This window comes from Neophocaena asiaeorientalis, unplaced genomic scaffold, assembly GCF_003031525.2.
Source record: "Neophocaena asiaeorientalis asiaeorientalis breed wild unplaced genomic scaffold, Neophocaena_asiaeorientalis_V1.1 scaffold524, whole genome shotgun sequence".
NCBI classification, from domain to species: Eukaryota; Metazoa; Chordata; class Mammalia; order Artiodactyla; family Phocoenidae; genus Neophocaena; species Neophocaena asiaeorientalis.
In genome coordinates, this window is record NW_020172144.1 from 679,462 (window position 1) to 704,371 (window position 24,910).

The 24,910-nt window shown below is 46.0% G+C and overlaps 1 protein-coding gene across 1 annotated transcript in view; it reads right to left on the bottom strand.

The window, feature by feature from the left end:
• Positions 1-24,910, bottom strand: part of KIF26B (kinesin family member 26B) — a 475,672-nt gene that overhangs the window by 287,770 nt on the left and 162,992 nt on the right. Inside the window, 1 exon segment of the mRNA XM_024754522.1 lies at positions 8,636-9,172. Coding sequence (XP_024610290.1) covers positions 8,636-9,172 — 537 coding nt within the window.

A 24,910-nucleotide genomic window follows, 5' to 3' on the forward strand; every position in this document is an offset into this window, starting at 1 on the left:
AATCCTCAGCTCTGTCCCCCACCCCAGCCTGGCCTCAGAGAGCTGAAGAAGAGGGGTGAGTCAGGTCCCCTCTGCTTGAGAGAGAGTACCACTTTCCCACACCTCTCAGCTCCCACACACACAAAGGACCGAGGGGAGAATAAGAAACACTTTTAAGCAGCATAGCACCTTACTCAGTATTTCTAGCCTCTTTCTAGGGCCTAGAAATATCTCTGAAGGAGAAAAACAAAAACACAGACCATTCCACCAACTTAACCCAAACGGTCAGCTTGGCCGGTAGAAAAGGAACAGAACCTTTCCAGCACTAGTCACATTAGGTGCTCGGCGTGAGCTGAGCTACCCCAGGGGGCGCTCCAGGAAGTGCTATTTACATTTATACCTATGGCTGTGAAAGCACAGCTGACTTTAAAGGTAGTATGTAAGTTCAGAAGAGGAGGTAGTTATTACTCCACAAAAAAAACTCGTGTGGATTTTTTTTTTCATTTCACCTGACTCTTGAGGTATTCTCCACCTGGATACGGGTGTGTGTGTGGATACGACTCTTCCCTCACCTTCTTGGCTTTGCCCTTTGCATCATTTCCCCTTCCCTTAATTTTTCTCCCTCCACAGAACAGAACGGGAGTGCTCTACTGCTGACCGTCTGTGAACATCTGCACCTCCTTCCTTTTTCAGAAGTGGATCAGCAAGGAAGGAGCATGGGTGTGCTCACCTCCTCAACACTACCTTCACCTTTCACCCGTCCGTCTGTCTGGCATCTACGTGGCATCTATCTATATGTCATGAGAGGAACTAGCGCCCCCCGCAATTCATGTCCGCTCAGAGCCTCAGCATGTGACCTTAGGGTCTCTGCAGATGTAATTAGTGAAGGGTTGGGATGAGATCATACTGCCTTAGAGTGGGTCCTAAATTCAATGAGCAGTGTCCTTTTAATAAGAGGGAAGAGAAGAGGAGAAGGCCTTGTGAAGACAGAGGCAGAGTCTGGAGTGACACAGCCACAAGCCAAAGAACACCCGCTGGAAAAGACAAGGAAGAATTCTCCCATTGAGCCTTCAGAGGACTACGGCCCTCCCGACACCTCAGTTGTGGACTTCTAGCCTCCAGAACTATGAAACAATAAATTTTTGTTATTTTAAGCCACTTGGTTTGTGGTAATTTTATTATGGCAGCCCTAGGAAACTGATATACCATCTATCTATCTATCTATCTATCTATCTATCTATCTATCCATCCATCCATCTTCATTGTTCCCTTCCCTGCACTTATTACACCACTGCCAGATAAATTGTTCTTTAAAGCTGTGGTTCTTTGCCCTGGCAGTTAAAACAAAGCCTGGGTCCCGCCCGAGATATTCTGATTTAATTGGTCTGGAGTGTGGCTTAGACGCTGGTATTCTTCTTCTTTTTTTTTTTTTTTTTTTATGCGGCACGAACCTGTGTCCCCTGCATTGGCAGGCGGACTCTCAACCACTGCGCCACCAGGGAAGCCCTGGTATTCTTCTTTAAAGCTTCCAAGCAATTCTAGCGTGCAGCCAACTTTGAGAATTCCTGTTGTCAAGCAAGGAGATCTTTCCATTCTCCTGCTCTGAGATCTCCAGTGGCTGTCTTCTGCCTACCAAATTAAAAAATGATAGCAACTAACACCTTCTGCTCTGCAATTTTCAAGGTGCTTTCAAGTTCATGTGAACCCTCGAAACACCAGACGACATAAGAACAGTTCTATGAAACCCCTACAATCTGGTCAACAGACCCTACAGAGAAGATGAGCTTCCTTCTACAGATATTCCAGCCGAGTCTCTCCCCAACACTCCCACCCCCGGCTTCGAATGTTTTCTGCAGTTTCAACATATGAGATACTTACATAACGGTAATTACTAGCTACCCGATGGAGAGTGGCTGTGATGTGCTTGTTATTATGATGCTATAACAATAGGGAAATCTGAGACAATTGAAAACCATCCGCGCAGTATGAGTAACCTCTCATTCTGTGGAGGCACCCAAATGAAATAATCTGACTTGCTAATGTACTGTCTGATCCACTGGGTAACGCAGCTTGTTGTACGGGATGAAAAGCCCATGTTCTCGGCCATCCTGCAGGCTTCCACAGCAGCTCCATGGTCTGCATACCTCATTAGCTTCTCCTACCAAGCTTTTCAGCTACCAAATGCTTATTAATCTCCTATGCCCATCCCTGAAGCAAATTACTGAAAGTTTTGCATAGAAAAACAGCACACATCTATTCTCTATTCTGTAAAGTTCAGGAGGTCAGACATCTAAAATGCGCTTGCAGGGCTGCTTCTTTCTGGAGGCTCTAGGGGAGGATCTGATTCTTGATTTTTCCAGTTTTTTAGAGGCCGCCTTCACTCTTTGGCTTACAGCCCCTTCCTCCCCTTTCAAAGGCAGCAAGCTTACATCTTCTCTCTTCTGACCTCTGCTTCTGTCCTTACATCTGCTCCTTCTGACTCTGATCCTCCTGTCTCCCTTTTATGAGGACCCTTATGACTACGTTGGACCCACACAGATAATCCAGGATGATCTCCTCATCTGAAGATCCTTCACTTTACCATATCTGCAAAACCTCTTTTACTTTGTAAGGTAGCCTATCCATAGGTTCCAGGGTTCAGGACATGAACATCTTTGAGAGGCCCTTATTCAGCCTACCACCCAAGTAAATGACCAGATAAAAAACATTTCTGTAATTTCCTGATGAAGTTTGGGTTTTCCCTTCAGCCCATGGCCCTGCCCGTATTTATAAGAGGTTATGACTTTTTTGGAATTTCACCCTGGGCACCATATTCCTGAGAAATGCTCTGTCCATGACTGAGTATACAAACTGATTCCTTTTCTTGTGTTCAGCATTTGTCAGAATTTATAAAGGTGATAAATAACACTCATCTGGCCATCTATAAACAGGAAAAAAACAAAAACCCATGATGTTAAAAGATTGTGACACCTTATGCTATTGGCCTAGCTGGACAGAGCAGCAGCAGATGGGCAGCAAATCGGCACTCAGGCTGGCCCAAGAAGGGCACTTTGCGTATTTCAGGAACAGGCAGCTGAGCTCTGGAGGGCTGCAAAGAACGTGAATGGGAATCCTCCACTCCTGACACACTGCAAACACCTGCCCTGCTCCTTCGTGAAAAGCGGCTCAGTGAGGAAGGAGCACACGTGCATCTCACCCCGCAGGCATCAGCTGTACTACCCGTGTGCTTCCAGGTTCCACAGATCCATCACAGTCAAAGCCTCTGCGTACTGGACCACTAGTGAGTGTCAGAGTCCACCTCCCTCCTCCAAGGGCACCTGGAAGTCCTCCATAAGAGGGTCAGCACCAAGTCCTCCCATGGCTTCTGACCTCTGAAGAGCAAGGCTTATAGGTACCGCATGGTACCAATTAATTCCTAAAGATATAATTAAGACAATCCCTCACTGACTTCAACCAGAGTTCAGCCTGGAATTATCTCTAACACTGATTCCAGTGGATGTTGTCTGAGAAAGCAGGATAACTTTTATCAAACTCATTTTCCCTCAAATCAAGAAATGCTCATTGAATACTTCATCACATTAAGGCTTCATTATGGATTTATTACTTACGTATTCCTCTAACATCTTCTCGAATTTTCTTGACAAGTTCAATTTATCAAGGTCCTATAAAATAAAGTTCTTCTACCCTTTCAAATGCCCCTGTACTGAGGGGGACATCAAAAAGCCACCTGGACTACTTACATTGCCTCCAAGGATTTATTGACTATCATTAAGATACTTCAGGTTAAAGATTAGCTTGGAGCCAATTAACTGGTGGTTTCCACCAAAAACCTTGAGGTCTGGATAGGTCTTATAGCCTGGAATTTTTTCCTAAATCTAAGGCCAGTTAGGAGAAGCAACTTTAGTGTTTCCTTGAGATTGGAGCTTTCCCTAACGAGCAGCCAGTTTTTTATATGTTAGCTGCTGTCAGAAACAGGAGAATAAAACGAATCTATGTTCTCAATGAGCAAAAGACATCAAACATAGTCAGGAAGCTCTACCCAAAAGAAACCTCCAATCTCTCAACCCTGGGTTTCTCCTCTGGCAATGAGGGAGCTGATAGACGTTCCCCTGTGTTGCAGTTTACAAAATACGTTCATACTTTTTTCTTAATTGTTCTCCATGTTATCTTGCAAGGTAGGGATTTCACTCATAAGGAAATAGACTAAAATGTTAAGCTACTAAAATGAGGTTCAACAGACGGTGGGGCCATGGACTTGAACTAGGCAGGACCATCTCCAAATCTCCCACCATGATGCAAAAGGCAATTACCATCCTATAGTAATCACCAGCATTCTGTGATTAGGAGCATTATGTAAAGTCTTTCCTGCACGTACTTACTATAATAAATGTAAATCAGGCAAAAGCAGTTGTCATTCAAAAGAGTTCATTAATCTGTGGTGAACTACAAGAAAATAATCCAGACATGTCTCTTCAAAGTCAAAACTCATGTGATCAAATGAAAGTTCTAGAGCATTCTCTGCTTTCCATATATATGTATTGATGGTGTTACATGTCTGCAAGTTAATAAAAGAAAGTCTTTCTTTGAAACAGTCCATCTTAACAACTGCTGTGAAATCAGCTTGCTATGATATTTAATGAAAAATTATCTTTGTGGTTTGTTTGCCATTTTTGATATAATCTCAGTATCTCCTAACTTACTATTTTTCTTACCTCTCTGGATAGATTCATATGTATCTGCGATGCTTATGGGTTCCCACACTTTCTGGAGGTTTTTGAGAAACGTGAAGGATACAGCAAAAGAGAATCAAGAAATCTTCCTACTGCAGCCTTTGAAGACTGCTACACAGTGGTGTAGGAAACAGGGGACTTCAGGGATTTGAGGGACCCTTCTATCACCCATACAGAGGTTGTTTTTTTTTTTTTTTTTTGTGGTACACGGGCCTCTCACTGTTGTGGCCTCTCCCGTTGCGGAGCACAGGCTCCGGACGTGCAGGCTCCGCGGCATGTGGGATCTTCCTGGACCAGGGCACGAACCCGTGCCCCCTGCATCGGCAGGCGGACTCTCAACCACTGCGCCACCAGGGAAGCCCATACAGAGGTTTTACCCTGCTCACTATTGCAAAGCCTGTCCTCATTTCTGTCATCCTCCCTGCACTTAAGTGGCAGAAGGGCGGCGTCCTCTCCTCCCTTGCAAAGCCTGTCCTCATTTCTGTCATCCTCCCTGCACTTAAGTGGCAGAAGGGCGGCGTCCTCTCCTCCCTCGCTTCTACAGGCTCCGGGTCTGTTGGTGCACAGCAGCTTCAGTGGCAGCAACAAAGTCTAGATGCTTCTCTGCCCAGGGAACAGCTCTGGCACTAAGCCAGAGGGCCATCTTCTCTGTGGGGAGGGATATGGGAGTAAGGGTGAGCAGGAAAAGTGAGGTCAGCTTTCAGAGCAGTCACCCATCTCTGCTGAGCTGGCCAGACTGTGAACTGCAGAATATTTACTGCCGGGAGATGTCCGTAACAGGAGCCATTCAGTCTAGCCAGACCCAGAGCCCCCCCTCCAGGGCATCAGGAAGACATAGTCATGACACGGGGACACTGGTTCACAGCCAGGCACCAAATCTCTTGATCCCAGAGAGATTTCCTCTGATCCCTTTAACTACTGCTCAGGGGAAATGCAGAAATTAGCCTGTTCTGAGTTGGAAAGAAGCAATCCAATTTACCCAGGGCAATCTCAGGTTGGTGGCTTACGGGAATCACCTTTGTATCTGGCTTTGGCCAGTGGCGCGGTGGTTAAGAATCTGCCTGCCAATGCAGGGGACACGGGTTTGAGCCCTGGCCCAGGAAGATCCCACCTGCCGCAGAGCAACTAAGCCTGTGCGCCACAACTACTGAGCCTGAGCTCTAGAGTCCGCAAGCCACAACTACTGAGCCCGCGCACCACAACTACCGAAGCCTGAGTGCCTAGAACCTGTGCTCTGCAACAAGAGAAGCCACCGCAGTGAGAAGCCCATGCACCTCAATGAAGAGTAGCCCCCGCTCAGCGCAACTAGAGAAAGCCCTCGCGCAGCAACCAAGACCTAATGCAGCCAAAAATTAAATAAATAAATTTACAAAAAAAACACAACGCACCCTTCCCCTGCTTCCTACCCTAAGGGCCACAGGACAGGAGCCTGGGATTCCAGACCATAGCAGCAGCCCCCACCAACACATAGCATAGTGTCTGGCACTTGGTAGAGCTTAATAAACGTTTGTTATTGTACAGGAAATTCTTTTTCATCTGAGGTAGGTGGAAAAAAGGAGGAGCACAAAGAATTACTGCACACATTTTTTAAATGTACCAATACTCCCTAATCTTCCTTTTAAGCTCCATCTTCAGCTCTCCCCCTTCCACAAACTTTCCCCACACTTTGAATACTTTGTATGAAGGCACCAGTTCCAAGCTCTTCTGCCCTCACTCATCAGTGCTGTGTGCAGCAGCTGAATCTTCTAACTAGCACCTGACACACGTTACAAGTGCTCTAGGGCGGTGGAAGGTGAAACGTGAGTTGTCCGTGTAACATGAATATGTGGCTAGCACAGCCCAGGATGCGTAGAAAATATGACCTGGGTAGAAGGATGTGCACCAGAGCATTTTGTTTATAGTAGCAAAAACCTAAACTCTAATAATTGATGCTTGGTTAGATAAATTAGGGCATACTCATATAATGGGTAGTATTTAGATAATGGAATACTAGGCTACCATTAAAGATCATGTTTTAGAAAAGTAGATAATGGCATGGGAAAATGCCCCTAGTATATTAAGTGAAAAGCAGATCAGAGAATTGAACATAATCACGATTTTAGAAACTGCATGTGTAGAAAATCCTGGGAGGAAGTACACCCAAATGTTAGGTAGTCTATTTCTGGGTGACGTTGATTTTTAAAGGCCTACTTAAACTGTTTCATATTTTTAAATTTTTATTTTACAACAGACATGTATTCTTCTTTTATAATTTTCAGAACTGTCTATTTTTAAACTACAAACCAAAAAAAAAACCATATTATTCCGCAACCGAAAGCAGCTATTCTGTTCCTGCCCTAGATGGTTATGTTCAAGCCTTAGACTATGAAGCCCCAACCAGGGTGCAAGTGGTTCCTCATAATATTTATATCTACAACCCAGAAAATTCTGTCCAAAGGTGAAGTGGCAGCCAGGCGCCCACAAGTCAAAAGAGGAGTCCTCTCCCTCGGTAGACCATATGGTTTCTGAAAAGAAACCATATCTGGAAGAGATGCTGACCAGAGATTGCTCTGGAGTAAGCTAAGAAAGTTGGAAGCAGCTGTGGCAGGGAGAGCCATTCTCCTGGGCAGGGGAGAGCTGGTGTTAGTCTGGCACCGTCTCTGTGGCCACAGGTAATTATTCCATTTCTCTAAGCATGCTGATCTCCACCTGTAAAAGAAAGATCTAACATCTGCCCTGCCGACCTCACAGGCCTACTGGGGGGTTAAACAAAATGATGTGTGCTCTATATTTTATAAACCAAAATCCAGCCAATGAAGAGTTTGGTAGCCCAAGAACGCTAACTTCTTAAGATAATGATCCACGCTCCCCACTTTCTTTCAAGGTATCAAGAGAAACAATCTATATTCCCTTCTACACTCTAGGAATTGCACCAGAAATTTTATCAGCCACATTTATAACTCAAGTTATGTTTCCCGGTACCCTTGCCCCATGAAACAAAAACTATGCTATGTGTTCACTCAGCGTGTTCCTTTTTTCTCCTGGGCATATGGACAGGTCGGCCTGCCCAGACTCCCCTGAGAGAAGGTGAGACCAGGAGACTGAATTCTTGCCCCTTCCAGGCTGGGTCCCCACATGTCCCTGTGAGATCCTCCACCCTCTCTCTTCCTCCAGTTCCTGGCTGGCTGTACAAGGTCTGGTGGAAGACTCTGAGGCCTCTGGAAAAGGGTGACGTGCTAGATGAAGGAGGCTGGGTCCCGATATCAGAGTGGAAGGTCACCCACCAAACACCCCATACGACAGGGACACAAGCGAGAAACAACTCGAGACCACTTGCCGCCCCAATTACCTACCCCAGCTAATACACTCTACGACCTTGGTCCCCTCTCCACCCCAGAGCGACAGTCAACACTTTCTGCTGCTTCCCACATGAGTGACTCAAGGGACACAGAGAACACGTATGGTAAAGCCAACCCTCTTCCAACAGAAAACTCACACGAGCAAGATTAAGACAAATATTTTAGATTCCTTGGCAGACTTAAGACCTGCTCTCTTATTTCTATAGGGAAACTTGAGAGTACATGCTAATTTAAATAACTGAGAAGAGAAAATAAGAAAAGGGGAACACGCGGTTGGTTACCTAATCCCACAGTATTTAAGGTGGGTTGCAAATAGAAAAGGGTTAAGGTCTCTCAAGTTGGGAGAGATTAGGAAGGCTGTCGACCTCTCCTTCAGAGGGTAGAGACGATGGAAACAGAGTGCTATCTTGGATCACTCATTCCTCATATATTTTATCTCTATTTAGCATTGTTCAGCAGGGCTACATGGAAACATTAGGCTCTGAGTCGGGGAGTTCCCAGGAGGACAAAGTAGAGACAGGAAGTGTTGCCCACTTCTCTGCTTTAACTGTAGCCAGCCCTGCCCTTTCTTGCTCGGAGGCTACTTACCTGGTAGGGGTAGAGGGTGACCCCGTTGGTTCTCGACAGGGACCAGGTGCCATCCAGGTACTGGTGAGCCTGGATGGCCACTGAGTTGAGGATATTCCCATTGCTGGGGCTGGTGGCCATCTGGAGGCTGACCTTGGCCTGGTGGGTTGGAGACCCACTCTTCTTCTCCACCCCATTGCTGACCCCGAGGCTGTTGGGTTTGCTGCTATGCTTATTGGTGATGAGGGCTGTGTAGTTGGAGGAGGCATAGGAGGTGGGCACAAAGGCCCAATCCCTGGGCTGCTGGAGCCCCCCCACGTGCCGGGACCCCACCGGAGTGGGGATGTTGGAGAGGGCTGGGGGCGAGTCAGGTGAGCCATCGAAGTGCTCACTGCCAGCCGCCTGTTCCAGGGTCAGCACCATCTGAATGGCCTCCTGCTTCAGCTGGTTCAGGTGTGTGGCACAAATGTCACAGCGGTTGTCCCTGTCATTCCATGCCTTCCGGATGGTATTGGGGACCTGGAGCTTGTCGTGAATCACAGCCGAGAAAGCAGCGTCCTGGAGAACACACAGACAAAAAAATAAGGAGAGTCTATCAGTCAAGGCTGGTAAGCGCAATTCAGATGCCTGGTTTCTGAGTTAAGCCCTAGATGTACCCAAAGAGTTTGACTGTTTGACTGACATCCAGCAGAAATGAGCAGCCAGATTGGCAGACGAGCCCCTAGTTGACAAACACATTTGACAAATGTAAGATGTTTTGTTTTGTTTTTTTGCGGTACGCGGGCCTCTCACCGTTGTCGCCTCTCCCGCTGCGGAGCACAGGCTCCGGACGCGCAGGCTCAGCGGCCATGGCTCACGGGCCCAGCCGCCCCGCGGCACGTGGGATCCTCCTGGACCGGGGCACGAACCCGTGTCCCCTGCATCAGCAGGCGGACTCTCAACCACTGCCCCACCAGGGAAGCCCAACAAATGTAAGATTTTTATAGTGGAGGCTTTAAGGAATTTAAAAAAAAAAAAAAAAAAAAAAAAAAAAAAAAAAGCTTTCTAAGCATCCTCCTTACCAGGCCAGTCAAATAAGAACATTCCAGATTCTTCCCCTTGTGTCCACTCAAGAATCATAGCTATACCTGGATGCTCCCAAGGTGGTCATTAAGTAGACACAAATGGTCATCCGGGCCTGGCAGGGGTGAGTGCAGTCACTCTGGACCAATGCATTGTGGGCCCCCGTGAACTATGGAAAGTTGGCAGCAGGTGGAGGTACTACTTGTGACCCAGAACAGAGATTCTATTCTAAGAAAATCCTAGCCTCATTAACACCGTGTGCTAAGTGCCACTGGAAGAAAACCAAACTAAACAGATTCTGGACCAGAGATCTAGCCTCTCCAGCAGCCCAGCAAACCCCTACAGATTCACTGTGTTTACCATTGGCCCCATGGCAGGCTGGCCATGCCTGTACCCATGTGTCTGATATCCTGATCCATCAAAAGAAAAATGTCTCCTTGATAAACAGTCCAAGATACTTTTCCCCAGAAACTTCATCTAAAACTATTAAAAACTCTTTCGTTCAGAAGCCCTTATCTAAAAGAAATCAGAAAGTGAATTTAATGAGGATGATTTCTCTCATCTACTTTGCTTTAATTTTTATAGGAAAGCAAGACTGCACAGAGAAATAAGCAGTAGGTGTGTTAACTGGGTATCAAAATATTTGGCTTCTAGTTCTGGTTCTGCTGCCAATTAGCTGTGTGACCTTGGACAACTTACCTAGCCTCACTGAACCTCTCATTTGTCACGTAAGGCAGTGGCCTGTCTTTATTGTAAGGTCCTTCCAACTCCATGACTCTGTGTAGGGAAATGGAGACAGGAGAGGACAGTGTCTGCATATATGGACGGAGCCACTATGCTATTTTGGGGACCTGGTTGAACTTCTGAGATTCCACAATTGCTGCAGGTAACTGATGAGGGTTATCTCAAGGCCTGTTTTCCTTAGGACATTGGAAGAAAAGCTTCCCTTCCGAAATGTGCTGGAGCTTTTTTGGGGTGGAAACCCCATCGGGGCTGACTGGAGTTTGATGAGCTGTGGGTGGGAAGGGAGACCAGCGGTGGGAGGGTCACCCTTAATTACGATCCATCTTGATTATTGGCTCCAGCATTTTGTTTTCCCTGTTTAACTACCCTGAACAGCTCTTCAGTGTGCACTGATTAATTGATTAATAAATCAAGAGGCCTCTTTACACAGCAGCAGCGAGGAGTGACTCAGGAGGTGGAAACTCAAGACGGTCATAGAAAATGATGGGGAACCATAGGAGGTCAAGGGTGATCAAGTCTCGCTGACGAAGCGATGCAAACCACATGACACCTGCTTGCGGCGCCCTCCTCAATGAGAGCTGCTTCGTCCAGAGTCCCTGATCAAAACTCAGCATGTGTGGGACCCAAAAGGGCCCCTTAGGGACCATTACCTCAGTTTCCAGATAAGGAAACAGCTCCAAAAGGGTTAAAGGCTCGGACTACAACCAGATTTCTTGACCTCTAGTCCATGATTTTCCACTTCAAGAGACAAAGAGCCATATTCATCAATGGACTCATAATTTTGCCCAGACTTAAGGCTTTTCCCACATTCATCTACGAAATGTTCATTTATTCAAAAGGAAGTATTTGGGCCCCCATATGTGTCAAGATATAGACTCTTGCTTTTTCACATAATGAGAATTTTCCCTTGTCAATATATGTCATTTGAAAATGTGATTTTTTTTTTTAATGACCACATGGTATTTTATCCTGTAGCTGTTTTGTAAGTCATTTTTTTATTCCCAGGTCTACTACATAATTAGAGGCAGCGTGAGAGATCAGAGACTGGCATTCAAAAGCAATCTGCCACCCATGGCTTATGCTTTTAAGGCACCAAACTATTTGGTCTCAAGAAACCTCAAATTAATCGCTTACTCCCAATCACCAAGAGGAATCATCACAGTAAAAAAGGCAGCAATAAGATCAGTCCCATCCACACATCATAGTTTATTGTAGATCCTTGTAGAATCTAGATGTGACCCTGACATCTGCAGCTGGAGCAGAAAAGATACATCCACTCCACAAGAACAGCCTGGTGCTGGGGACTCCTTTTCTCGCTTCCTCTTGGTTTTCACTGCTCTCCCTTGAAGCAGTTCCTTCCTCACTCAGCCTACTGCTATTTACTGCTCGACTTGCCACAAGCCATGCATGTTGGCCTCCAATGTGCCAGGCCGCAGATCTTGGGATGCACGAGAGCGGTTCCTGTTCTCTCTGAGTTCACCCTCCAGGGAACCCACTTGGCTCCTGGATTGCCAAACGCCATGCCCCCTTGTTGCCACCTCTAGCCTGGGACCAATCGGCACACACTCAGACCCATGGAGCCCAGCGCTCCCCTCCCGGTTCCCGAAGGGTCTACAAAATTACCTTGAGCGCCGGAGCTGAGCCCACCACCAGGACGGCCCCCCCGACAGCCAGCCGCGGCAGAGCCCAGAATCCACTGTTGTCTCATCCAGAGGAAGGAGGAGATGAATGCTTTCATGAGTCTTCAATTGCTGACAGATGTCAAAGAGGTGTTCCCTAAATTAAGCCACCCTTGATCTGAAACTTTTTGTGAGTTCTTATCATCAAAAGGCCTCAGTCAGTCAAAAGATACACCTTATAGAAACTAAAATCCCTTTCAAGTGCTGGTCTACACACTATAAATATTTCAGTGCAACTCAAAACTTCGAAGAGGAATGGTCAACAGACATAGCTTTCTGTAAGTGCTGGAACAAAGGGAATACTGCTTCAAGGGAGAATAGTAATAAACAGGGAGAAAAGAAGGTTTCAGAATCATGGATGGCTCACACTTACTGAGCTTTTCTGACATGGACCCAAGAAGAAGGAAACTAAAATCCCTTTCAAGTGCTGGTCTACACACACTATAAATATTTCAGTGCAACTCAAAACTTCGAAGAGGAATGGTCAACAGACATAGCTTTCTGTAAGTGCTGGAACAAAGGGAATACTGCTTCAAGGGAGAATAGTAATAAACAGGGAGAAAAGAAGGTTTCAGAATCATGGATGGCTCACACTTACTGAGCTTTTCTGACATGGACCCAAGAAGAACTGTGGGAGTGCCCTCTCGTTTAGCTGGCACCAAAAGAAACCTGCACTCAGAGCAGGAATGAGTTAAGTGTGCAGTCTGGCATGCTACCTAGTGCATGGGCTTCAAACACATTCATATTGTCTATCCCGATTCATCTCGTGACTTCAGAAAATAGTCAAATGGGAATAACGGGAATCCATGAACGGCTAAACCTCGATTTTTAGAGTCATAATTTTTATTTCAGCACCTCTGAAAATGGGCTAACAGCACTTGGGCAACATTTTCATCCTAAACTTTCAATATAAGTGTTCTGTGCCCAAAAGATTCTCATCTTTCAAAAATAATACAAAATTGTTATTATCCCACGTGTACCATGAAGAGGAATTCAAGAAAACACTTAGGAAACGGATAAAGGTTCTTAGAAGGAAGGTTAGGGATAAATGAAGTTAAATGTGCAGACACCTAAATCTGCCCACTTAGTGACTGCTACAAAAGAACAAAGAAAACTCCAGAAAATGGTTTTCCAATCCCTTTACTGCTCTTCCACTTCTTCTAGGGGCATTTCAGGAACCAGGTGTCCTGCCATGTTCCCTAGGGCTCTCGTAATCTAATGGCTCTCAAAGATTGACTCACATGTCTTCTGGCACACTGCTCTAAGAGATCATGACTAAATCTCTCTTCCTCAGGCAAGGGCAACTGAACCCACGGCTTCCATAGCCATCTGTATCCCGGTGACTGGGAATTCTCCATCTCCATCCATGCCTGGCCCTTCTCCTGAACTCTGAGCCTTACCGCCCCCTAGAAAACATCATCCAGATAAATACTCTTCAAACTGACAATTCAAAATTAATTTTATTTTCCCCTGATCCTATTCTTATTCCAATAGTCACTATCAAAGTAAACAGTATTATTATCCACTCAGGCACCCAGGCTAGAAGTCTAGAACCTTCCTCTGTCTCCTCCCTTGCCCTCCAATCCAATCACCAAGTGTGGTTGATGGTCCTTCCTAAAAGCTCTTGAATTGTCCCTCTTCTCCATGCCCACTGCCATGAGAAAGCTTTCAGCGTTTCTCACATCATCATGGTTTCCCTGATTCTAGCCTTGACCTTAAAACCCTCCCTCCACAAAAAAAAAAAAAAGGATTTAACAAAAATGCACATCTGATCATGTCATTATCCTGCTTTCCTGCACCTCTATTCTAAGAGCTATCTTCTTGTCTGTAGTCTTTATTTGTAGAGCTATTTGTCTGTTAGACTGTCAGCTCCCTAAGAGGAAATATTCTTTTCATCTTTAATTGCCCCAAGTCTAGAATAGTGTCTACTTCATAGTAAGGGCCCAACAAATATTTGTGAGATAAATAACTGGAAAAAATTCAACCAAAGCTGAAACAGTCGATAATGAAGTTGGTTTTGGTCCATCTGTCACTTATTTTGTCTAAGTGAGCTAGTCGCTTCTTAGGAAATTATCATGAAATAAACTCCTTCAACTCTAGGGTTAATATAGTTTTCCAATTGTATTTGTTCTGTCTGGCTAAAGAGCCTAATGTGAGTCAACCATAATCTGGATATCCTCCTTTTATTTGAATCTTCCTTAAACTATTAAAATAGATTCTCGGGCTTCCCTGGTGGCGCAGTGGTTGCGAGTCCCCCTGCCGATGCAGGGGACACGGGTTCGTGCCCCGGTCCGGGAAGATCCCACGTGCCGCGGAGCGGCTGGGCCCGTGAGCCATGGCCACTGAGCCTGTGCGTCCGGAGCCTGTGCTCCGCAACGGGAGAGGCCGCAGCAGTGAGAGGCCCGCGTACCGCAAAAAAAAAAAAAAAAAAAAAAAAACACAAAAAAACACAAAAAACTAGATTCTCTATTCGCTTGCCTCAATATACAATCTATTATTACTCTTTTTCCTAAGTTCCCAAGAAAACAATATTTATATGCAAAGAATTTTTTTTTAACCATCAGGCCAGCTCATCATAGGAAAACTCCAGATTAATACTACACACCTGGTCCAGCAGGGTTAGACCCCCCCGCCCCCGCCACCACCGCCACCCAGCAAGTAGGTAGCATGCTTATTTTCCAAGAGCCAGCAGCCAGCTTTCAACACGTGAGGCATGGCTGCTAATGAGGGTGGAGACTCTGGAACCTGAGCAAGAAAAGAAGAACTACGGCCCAGGCAAATCAAGCTGTTTACTAGTGTCCTCACTATTTTCTGTCCCACTTCATCCTCTGAGGGATGGGCTGTTTGGCAATAAACACTCGTGCCACTTGCAAGGACAGGATTTTTTTTTGCAGATTATTTTAGCCAAAAGAGTACTTGGAGTGCATTTCCCCAAAGCCTCTGGGTCTATGAGGAAAGCAACAGCCAGAGTCAGCGTCCAGCATGTGTTGTGAAAATTCCTGTTGATGTTTGCTCCTGGTTTATTATTCTAGAGGCCTCTAGTGACAAGCTTAACAAGATTTAAGCTGTTCTTCAAAGGCAGTTTCTTTCCACTTTGTTCCTAAACTTTCTTCTTCCATAAATGCTATCCCTTGAGGCCCAGAATGATGGCTAGAACTCTGAGAATGCAATGTTTTGTTCCCCACCGCGGGCAGTTTCCCAGAAGATCAAGGGAATTTACCCTCACACGCCTTGTAATCCTTCCACACGAGGGTCTGCACCCTTCGCCCCTTCCCCACCTCCTGCTGCATTCCGTATCCGTGTCCTTTCTTTCTCTTGAATCTGAGCATTCTTCCCAGCAGTTCTGTCCCCAAAGGCAGGTGTCAATATGAATGATCCTCTGTTTTTAATGGAAACTGCAAAATTGGAAGTTTGCAAAACAACAGGTAGCAAAGCTCAGGTGAATCCAACCCAAGAAAACAAATATTCTCATTCACAGTGAAACATTCAAATATTTGGATTCAAAGGTCTCTCCAAAGAACTGGGTTTGTTTCACCTTGGTAATTTCAGAAGGAGAAAAAACAAATTTCACTTAGCCACTGGCAGAAAAGAGACTTTAAAATCTGAAATTTAAGGATACCCCCAAAATGCCAACCAGTGGGTGTAACTCCTTCCTCAGGAAGATTGGGTTCCTCCGTGCTCATCAGCCCCTGATCTTGTATCTCACTGTCCACACGTGCTTGATGGGACGTGCAAGATCAAGGGGGATGCAAAGGGTTGGGGAACCAAGAGTCTCTCACATGAGACGCTACTCACCCAGCCATCATACCGAATCTACCCAGCAGGAATTGACAGACATCAGTATCCTTTACTCCTGCTGTTCAGAGTTCCCAGACCCACAAACAAGGCATATGACAACCTGGGAGGGAAGCCGGGGAACAGATTAAGACTGTGTCACAAGCAATGACATCCCAACACTCTTTGCAGAGAAGAGTGACCACCCTCACGGGCTGCCATTCTCGCTGACACACGGTGCAAACTCAAAATCCCTGAGTGCTTCACTCAGTCTCACACAGCAGGGCTCATTCTCCAAAGTTAGAGACACGGAGGAAGAGGGGCATGAAAGAGGTGACCAGATGTGTTACAATTAGAGCTTGCTCCCGTGAGGCCTGAGACAGCCCAAACAACCAGCACCGTAGTGACAGCAGCTGGGCCAGGCCCTGGAATCACAGGTGGCCCACAGACCGGCTCCACGAACGTGAAACTTCCTTCTGGCCTTCCAGGCCTCATCCGAACCCCAGGCTTTTCATCATTATTGGACACAAGCACTGATCCTAGCGTGCAAAAAAGAATGAATGTAAAAGATGCTGGATAATGAGCTCAAAGAGAGGCCAAAAAAAAAAAAAAAATGTCAAAGGAAGAAATGTTAAATGTCAGACCAAAGTTGTTCTACATGAGAAACCAAATTAACCTGGACCGTAGTGACTGCGCACAGCCTAAGCAATCCTGCCCTGGGTTACGAGCAGAGAGATGCGGGCCCATTAGAGACGCACATGCACTTCAGTTTGAATGATTCTCTTCAGCACCAGAGGCTGCTGGGAGCGCCAGATGCAGGCAGGATGCAATTAATAGGGCTGCTTGCTGCAACGTGTGAAAAAGTGTTGCAGATGGTAAGACTTATCTGCTTCAAAAGAAAAGGGCGGTTTTTAATTGGAACTTAATGTGATTAAGAAAAGTTAATGAATTACTCAAAAGAATAGGTGAGGTGTTTCTCGTAATGACCAGAGAAATTTTTTACGTCTGTGTCTCTCATCTTTTCCAACTGGATGGCACAGACAATGTCTCGATTCTTTTGAAAACGTTTGGTAGCGAGTATGGACAGTTCGAGACAGGGCTCCATCACTTAGTAGCTGTGTGACCTATCCAAGCTTCAGTCTCCTTAAATGTAAAAATGGGAAATGATAAGAGTCCCTATTTTACTGAGTAACGTAAGGGTTATACATGCAACATGTTTAGCACAGTCCTGGTCCTTGGGAGTGCTCGATAATGGTGGTGATTGTTATCAGTGTTTCACTTCTCAGTATCTAAAGCAGTACCATGTTTATACCAGTTCGGTACTTCAGATGATGGTGGCGATGAGAACAATGATCTGGGGCTTACTTATATCCAGGAGGATTTAGCAAGCACTTTTGGAATTAAGAGGTGCGGGGATGGTAAAGAGAACTTGCGATCTTCAGCTAACCACCTCTTACATCAGAGGAAGTCAGGTCTTCTTGAAAGAAACCAATATAAGAGTGGGTCCCTGGAACTCCTGAGCTGATATCCCTGAGCATGGACTGGATGACTCCCAGCCTTCTCTCTTAAGAGGTGAAATAATCCAAGAGTCATTCATCTCCATGGGACTGAGACTATGATGCCTCTCGCTGAAAAGTATTCCTCATTTCTCCCTCAGGAGTGGGTGATGCTCCAGAGCGGGTGCTGATCGTTCAAGCCGAATCACAGAGCCATCAACTGGCCGGTGCCTCCAAGGAGCTGCCAGACTCCACCCAGGAGATGGAGAAAGAGAAAGGACTTCACATTAGCAAACCTATCTTCAAACCTGAAAATCTTGCTGGGGAAAAAGGATCCATTCATAAATAGTTTAAGAGCTTAGGATGGGAGAGTAGACTCATAACACCTACTTAAAATGTTTTCCTTAACTTTAAAGTTCATGTTCAACATGACACGAAAATAATGTGCTGGACATTACAAATATGAAGGACTAATCACGACTGTAGTATGACATGCTAAAATTTTACCTTTAAATTATTAAAGTCTACCTAGATTAGATGTATTTTTTATGTGTGGGCTATAATGTACCATCAGGTGGCAAATGGATTTATTTTCGATCTGTAAGTAGTTGTATTAGTATAAGGTTACTAAGGAATCTGTTAATTATCTAATTATGAAATTTGCCTGATGTTTCTTTTTTCTTTAATTGATTTTGTATGCATGAAACACTGCAGAAATTTACCTGGCTATGTTTCTTTGGACTTAACTACAGAAAGGTAAAGTACCTAAACTTTGATGTTGTTGCTGGTGTTTCTAAAAGATGAAATTTTAGCAGATAAACTCTGTTTTGACCATAAACTACAACAAACTTAAACACTTCTGCCGGTTCCCCTGTGACCTAACCCTTGCAACCCAGTATTTTGGGCCCCATGTGATTTACTTCAAGCTGTCTTGTCAGACATCTCTCTTCGGGTTCCCCGTGTGACCCTGCAGGACAGGCAGGGTGGGTTTCCCTCTGTCCCATAGAAGCCCCTGCATTTCCCATCTCTGTGCCTTTGCTTACGTTACTGCCCTGATGATAATTCCCACCCTGCCTGTAAACCACAAGAAAATTTGGGGGAGGGAGGCAGGTAATAGATATGTTCACCACTGTGGTGATGGCTTCATGGGTATATACATATGACCAAACATATTAAATTGTACACTTCAGATGTGTACCATTTACTAAATGTCAATCATATACCCATTAAGCTGAAAAGAAATCTTGTTTTTCCATCGTAAGGCCCAACTTGTCCATGAAGTCTGACTCCCAGAAGGCGCTTCCATCACACTTCTCTGGTCTGAGTGATTCACGTCACTTAGCAAACACTTCCTTGTTAGTTAGGGTTGTACATGCTCTATCTCCACCATCATGGTAAATTCCTAGGGGGCAGAAACCATACCATAATTTCAACAGTAATGATAACTTCTACGCCTGCCCCACTGGAGTCTACTCAAGACAGCAGCCAGGGTGATCCTTGTAAGTCTTAAATCTGATCCTGGCGTTCCTCGGCTAAAAATCCTCCCGCATCCCCACCCGACTTCCGTCAGGGTCAAGGCAAAGTCTTTGCACTGGGCACCGCAGGACCTGGCCTTCCGTTCCCTCTCCGACCTCCGTTCCTGCCCCTGCTCCCTGACTCACTCTGCTCCAGCCACAAGAGCCTGAGCTGGTCCTTGATCACACAGGGAATGTTCACTGTCACCTCAGTGACTCTGTACTTCTCTTTCCTTCTGCGTGGAAAACTTGCCGCTACACATACGTGCCTGACTGTCTCTTACCACCTTCATGGTGGTCAAATATCACCTTGTAAATGAGGCCTCCCTGACCACCTAATTACAGCTGCAAGCCACCCCCAGCATTCCCTGACCCTCTGCTCTGCTTTCTCTCTACATGATCTATAGTTAGGAAGTCTGTTCACTGTCTCCCCTACAAAATATAAACCGAATGAGAGCAGGGACTTTCGTCTATTTTATTCACTGCTGACTCCCGAATGCCTAGAGCAATGCTTGAAGTAGAGTAGGCACTCAGAAAGTATTTGTTGAATGAGTGAGTGAGTGAGTCTCTTTTCAGTGTAAGGGGTTCCCACATCTATTAGCTTCATCTTTCTTACGGATTATCACTTTTTGCTTTGTGCTAAAGTCTTTTTCTTTTCCTTATTCTTTTTCATGCTAGATTTTAGCGCCCTCAGAGGACTGGGAACATTTGTTGTGTCTGACATCCCTCTGGGGCCTTGTTTCTCAAGGTGTCGCCTCCAGACCCCACCCGATCCCCATCCCCCTGCACTTGGGAAGTTCAGAACAGGTCAGATCCCAGGCCCCCTCCCAGATCCTCTGGATCAGAATCTCTAGGGAGTGGAGCTCTGGGTGCATTTTAACAAGCCTCCCGGGTGATTCAGTGTCACAGAGAAAGAGACGGGGAGGGAGAAGAAGGAAGAGATACCTCTCCCTTTCAAGTATCTAAGCCTAGCTGTGGCCTTTGAAGAGCAGCTGACCATTTCCTGCAGAGCTCTCCATGCCAGCCAATGGATTGCAACTCCTCTGAAAACCTCAGGCCTCCGCTTTTTCTAGACAATAATTCAAGACGATGATAAATGGCTCTTGGGACATAGCCCAAGACTACAGGTATAAGCAAATGTCTTTTCACCAAATCCTCTCCCTAATCCAGTGGTTTCAACCCCTGGTGATTTTGACCCCTAGGAGACATTTGGAACTACCTGGGGACATTTTTCGCTGTCACAACTGGGAGGGGGCTACTGACATCTGGTAGGTAGAGGCCAAGGATACTGCTAAATGTCTTACACTGCATAGGAAAAAACTCCCATGACAAAGAATGATCCAGGCCCAAACGTCAGTTGTGCCGAGGTTGAAACCCTGGCCTGAGCCCTCTCCCTGCTTGCTTCTCACACGCTCTCCTGGGAATCTCTATGCAGGACCACAAGCGGGGTGTTCTAAATCCAGAAACTAATCTGGGCTCTCATCCACCTCGCTTTCTCTTAAGTGTGGAGACACCAAACTCTAAAAAGCACAGGCTCTATCTATGCTGACTCTTGGGTGGTGGCCGACAAGCCGGCCAGCACAGTGTACGTGGGTGGGCGAACCCAGGGCAGGCACTGGCCCCAGGCTTTTAACCCCCTCACTCTGCCGCCCCCTGCCTCGGGCCTCCCTCGCATCTGGATCGCATGCCCTTGCCCTTCCTGGTGCGACGGGCACTGCTGACAGGACCACTCGCTGTTTCCAAGAGTGTGGTGGGAAAGGCTGACGTGAGCCCCAAGGTCCTGACCACACGAAACCGTGAATCCGGTCAGGGTTCAGGCGGCTGCAGCGGATCCCAGTCACCCCTGGCTCTGCCACCTGCCCGGGTTTGAGAGGGTGCTGCCGAGGTTACTATGACTACGAAATCCCTTCAAGCCGCTGAGGCAGGTAACTTTCTCTTGGAGAAAGAAAACCAATGCCATGACAAGAAAAAGTCATCTCTGAGATGTAATTTGGTGCAGTTATAGAGAAGACCAGAGATTTCTTTGTTCCTGTGAAAACCACATTTATGATGTAGCACAGACGACATGCCGGGTTCCATGCCGGTTGGGTTTGGTGAGGGAAGTCACAGAGGCTTTGGCCATAAGTGCCCCCGGCTGGAGGAGACTCCGAGAGGATGAGGACCCAACAGGACATTTCTGTTTCCACTCCTGATACATTAGAGATGACGTCACACACCCTTGGCAGGGGGAGTCCTGGAAACATCTAACAGATCAACAACTTCCAAGACCTAGTTAGAAGATCTGGGCTTGGAGGCCTAGAACTTAACCATCTATCATTAGACATTTGTTTCCTTGTTCAGGGTGGAATAGATTAATCACAGAATAGTCAGCAATACGTCTTACCCTTCTCTCTTCCATAATGATCTTCAGTGAGACAGTCTGAACTGCAAAGTCATCACTGAAAAAGCTATGAACGTGGTAGGACGGGAGGGCTGGGGGCTCAGGAGGGGCAGGAAGTCTTTACCCAGCCTCTCTGCCAGCTTTGGTTAATAACACTCATTCCTGGGAAGCCAGTAGCATTTGACAGAGTGCAGTTGTATTTATCTGCTATACTATTAAATTACTCACTTATCTTCATATTTTTTAAGGGGGCCTTTTGACTAACAGGCCCTACAAAAGACGGATTTGAATCAATCAGTTCATATACATTGTCTACGTATGTAAACTAATTGTGTAAGAAACTTATGACAACAGCAACTATCTCACCAAAATCTCTGACGTGTCAATCTTATGGAGAACATGAACAGCCTCAATGGGAAGGAGCAATGCATTTAGGAATGCATTAGGAGTGCAAGGGGGGGGCTTCCCTGGTGGCACAGTGGTTGCGAGTCCACCTGCCGATGCAGGGGACACGGGTTCGTGCCCTGGTCCGGGAAGATCCCACATGCCGCGGAGCGGCTGGGCCCGTGAGCCATGGCCGCTGAGCCTGCGCGTCCAGAGCCTGTGCTCCGCAACGAGAGAGGCCACAACAGTGAGAGGCCCGTGTACCAGAAAAAAAAAAAAAGGAATGCAAGGGGGCCACACTGCCCGTCTTCCCCACTCTACGTGTGCGCACACACATACACACACACAAATATACAACTTTCTTGGAGGAAACTAGTAAGATGACTCTGGTGGGAGGTTCTGGGGAAGCAGTAAAAATAAGACACACTCAAGAATTAAAATTTCCAAGGGTGGGAAGAAAACTCATCCCCTCCCCACAGCTGCCTCTAGTCGGTCTCCTCCACATCAAGTGTGGAAAGTCAGCTATAGATGTGTTCATTCAGTGATTTGTGTGTCCCATAAGGGATTAGAGTGCAAAACTCTGCCCCAGGCATTTCCTAGGTAACTTTAAAGAAGTAGGGGGCTTCCCTGGTGGCGCAGTGGTTGGGAGTCCGCCTGCCGATGCAGGGGACACGGGTTCGTGCCCCGGTCCGGGAAGATCCCACATGCCGTGGAGCGGCTGGGCCTGTGAGCCATGGTCGCTGAGCCTGCGCATTCGGAGCCTGTGCTCTGCAACGGGAGAGGCCACAACAGTGAGAGGCCCGCATACCGCAAAAAAAAAAAAAAAAGAAGTAGGAATGAGAGAACAAGAGCATAGAACACACTTAAAAATAAATTTTAATTTTGGTTTTGATTATAGATTCCAATAAAATTTGAGAAATTTTTAAGAAACATGGTGTGAACTGGATTCGGGCCTTCCATATCAACAGGGAGTCAGAAGCAGTGAAAGATTTAGGACATATTCCCACACATCCATGGCCACATTTTAAAATTCTTGAACATGTAGTAATTCCCAATACAAATGCAGACAGGTAGATTTTGCCCCGTTTATCTATTCATTCAATATATTCACTCATTCATCTCTTCATTCACTAATTTCATTCATTTATCAAACACTTACTAGGTACCTAATTGTGTCAGGTTCTCTGATAGGCATTGGAAAACAAATATAGTCCAACTTTTATGGTCCTTTAGGAAAACCATAACCTGTTAATGTTATTTAAACTACTTCTGGCTATTATCATCAACTGAAAACATGCTGTAAAACCTTCTGGAATCTTTTATTACAATTTTAGATGAATTTATAAATGTCATAAAACTTAAGGGAAGAGGAAAGATGACTATGTATGCATTTATTATTTTATTCATTTTGTAAATGTGAATCAATTTACTTAAAAAAAATTAAAGACATGGACTTCTAAAAGGCATCTGTCTGTACGTTTCCTGCGATGACTTCGTTCATTCACTCAGTAGCTATTTACTACACACCTACTATACACCCTGCATTGGCGACAGAGTGGAGAACAAAGCTCTGCAGAGCTCTGCCACCTGCAGCTCTCTTCTGGAGAAAAATGAATAATGAGCAAATACATGGCATGTCCCATGGTGACACGTGGAGAATAAAGCAAGGCAGGTAAAAAGGGACTTCTGGGGTTGGACGGGCAGAGATGGCCTCTCTTGAACAGAGACTTGAAGGAAGCAAGGTCATGGGCCCCAGCAGGTATCTCCGGAAAGCATCCCGGTCAGAGGCCAGGTCCACATGCGGAGGCCCCCAGGTAGGAGCGCTATTAGCATAACTAGGAACAGCAGGGAGGCCTGCATGGCTGGAATTGGGTGAGTGAGGAGGGGAATGGTTGAAAATGAGGTCACGAGATCAGGGAGAATATCAAGTCTAGAGTTCAGGGGTGAGGCCCAGGCTAGAGACAACATTTCAGAGGCCAACAGTGTATAGATAGCATTTAAAGTCATGGGACTGGGAGGGGTCACACAGGGAGTGAGTGTAGATAGAGAAAAGGTGTGATGACTGAGCTCTCCAGCATCTATTTAGGGGAGATGAGAAGGAATCAGCAAAAGATACTGAGAGGAACAGATAATGAGGTAAAAGGAGAAACCAAGGAGAGTGCTGTTCAGAAAATGAGGCGGAGCACGTAGTTGAAGAAGGAGGGAACGATTAACCCGTAAACACTGCAAGTAGGTCAAGTAGAATGAGGGCTGAAAAGTCATCACTGTATACTATGTATGGCCTAGAGGGTAAACTCTTTCATCTCTCTGTTTCTCAGTTTCCTCATCCGTGTAATGAGGGTAATAACAGCACCCATCTTACAAGCTTATGTGAGTTAATATTCGTAAAATACCTACAACAGTGTGGCATAGTAGGTGGTCAGCAAGTGCTTGTTGAATGAATGAATGTAGCAAAAGGATCCTATCACGATTAGTGTCTATCACATCTCACCTATTATCCATCTATCATTATTTTCTCTGATGACCTTTGAGCTTTTGTCTGAGTAATGGCAACTAAAGGCTGAATGGAGTGAGCTCAAGAAAGGGCAGAGATGAGAAACTGAAGACAGAGTACAAAAAGTCTTTTTTAAAACTAAATTTGCTGCAAAGGGAATCAAAGAAATGGGACAGTAGTCAGCGGGGGATATGAGGTCAAGTGACCTCTTAATTTTCTTTTTTAAGTTGCGAGCTATAACAGCATTTGGGTATTCTAAAAGGAACGATCCCGTAGAGAAGGAAGACATGATATAGAAAGAAGAGGAAACCGCTGGAGGGTGTCACTGAGCCAGTCAGCAGGGTGGCATCTAGAGGATGCCCGCAGCCTTGCGGAGAACAGGCAGTTCACCCAAAGTATCAGCCAGAGGGGAGAGAAGGTGGACAGTCGGTGGGAGCCTAGGCAATGCAGCTGGGAGGGAAGATGGAGAAGGCGGTGTCAGAGGCTGGGAGGAAGAGGAGAGCATAAAATAGTCTAACAGGAGAGCGGAGAGCGAACAGTACAATCGTCAGCAGGGACCAAGAGCCGGCTTGAGGTGAATGGTCAGAAACTGAACACAGTCACCGTGGTTTTGTGTTTTACTTGACCCAGGTTCAGCTGGGCCGATACGTGAGCAAAGTTGGTGGAGAACAGGATTTTACCAAGGCTGCAGTTTTGTAAGGAGAGTGGGATGAAGAGAGAGAAGGCGAGAGGAAGGAAGGAAGGAAGGAAGGAAGGAAGGGAGGGAGGG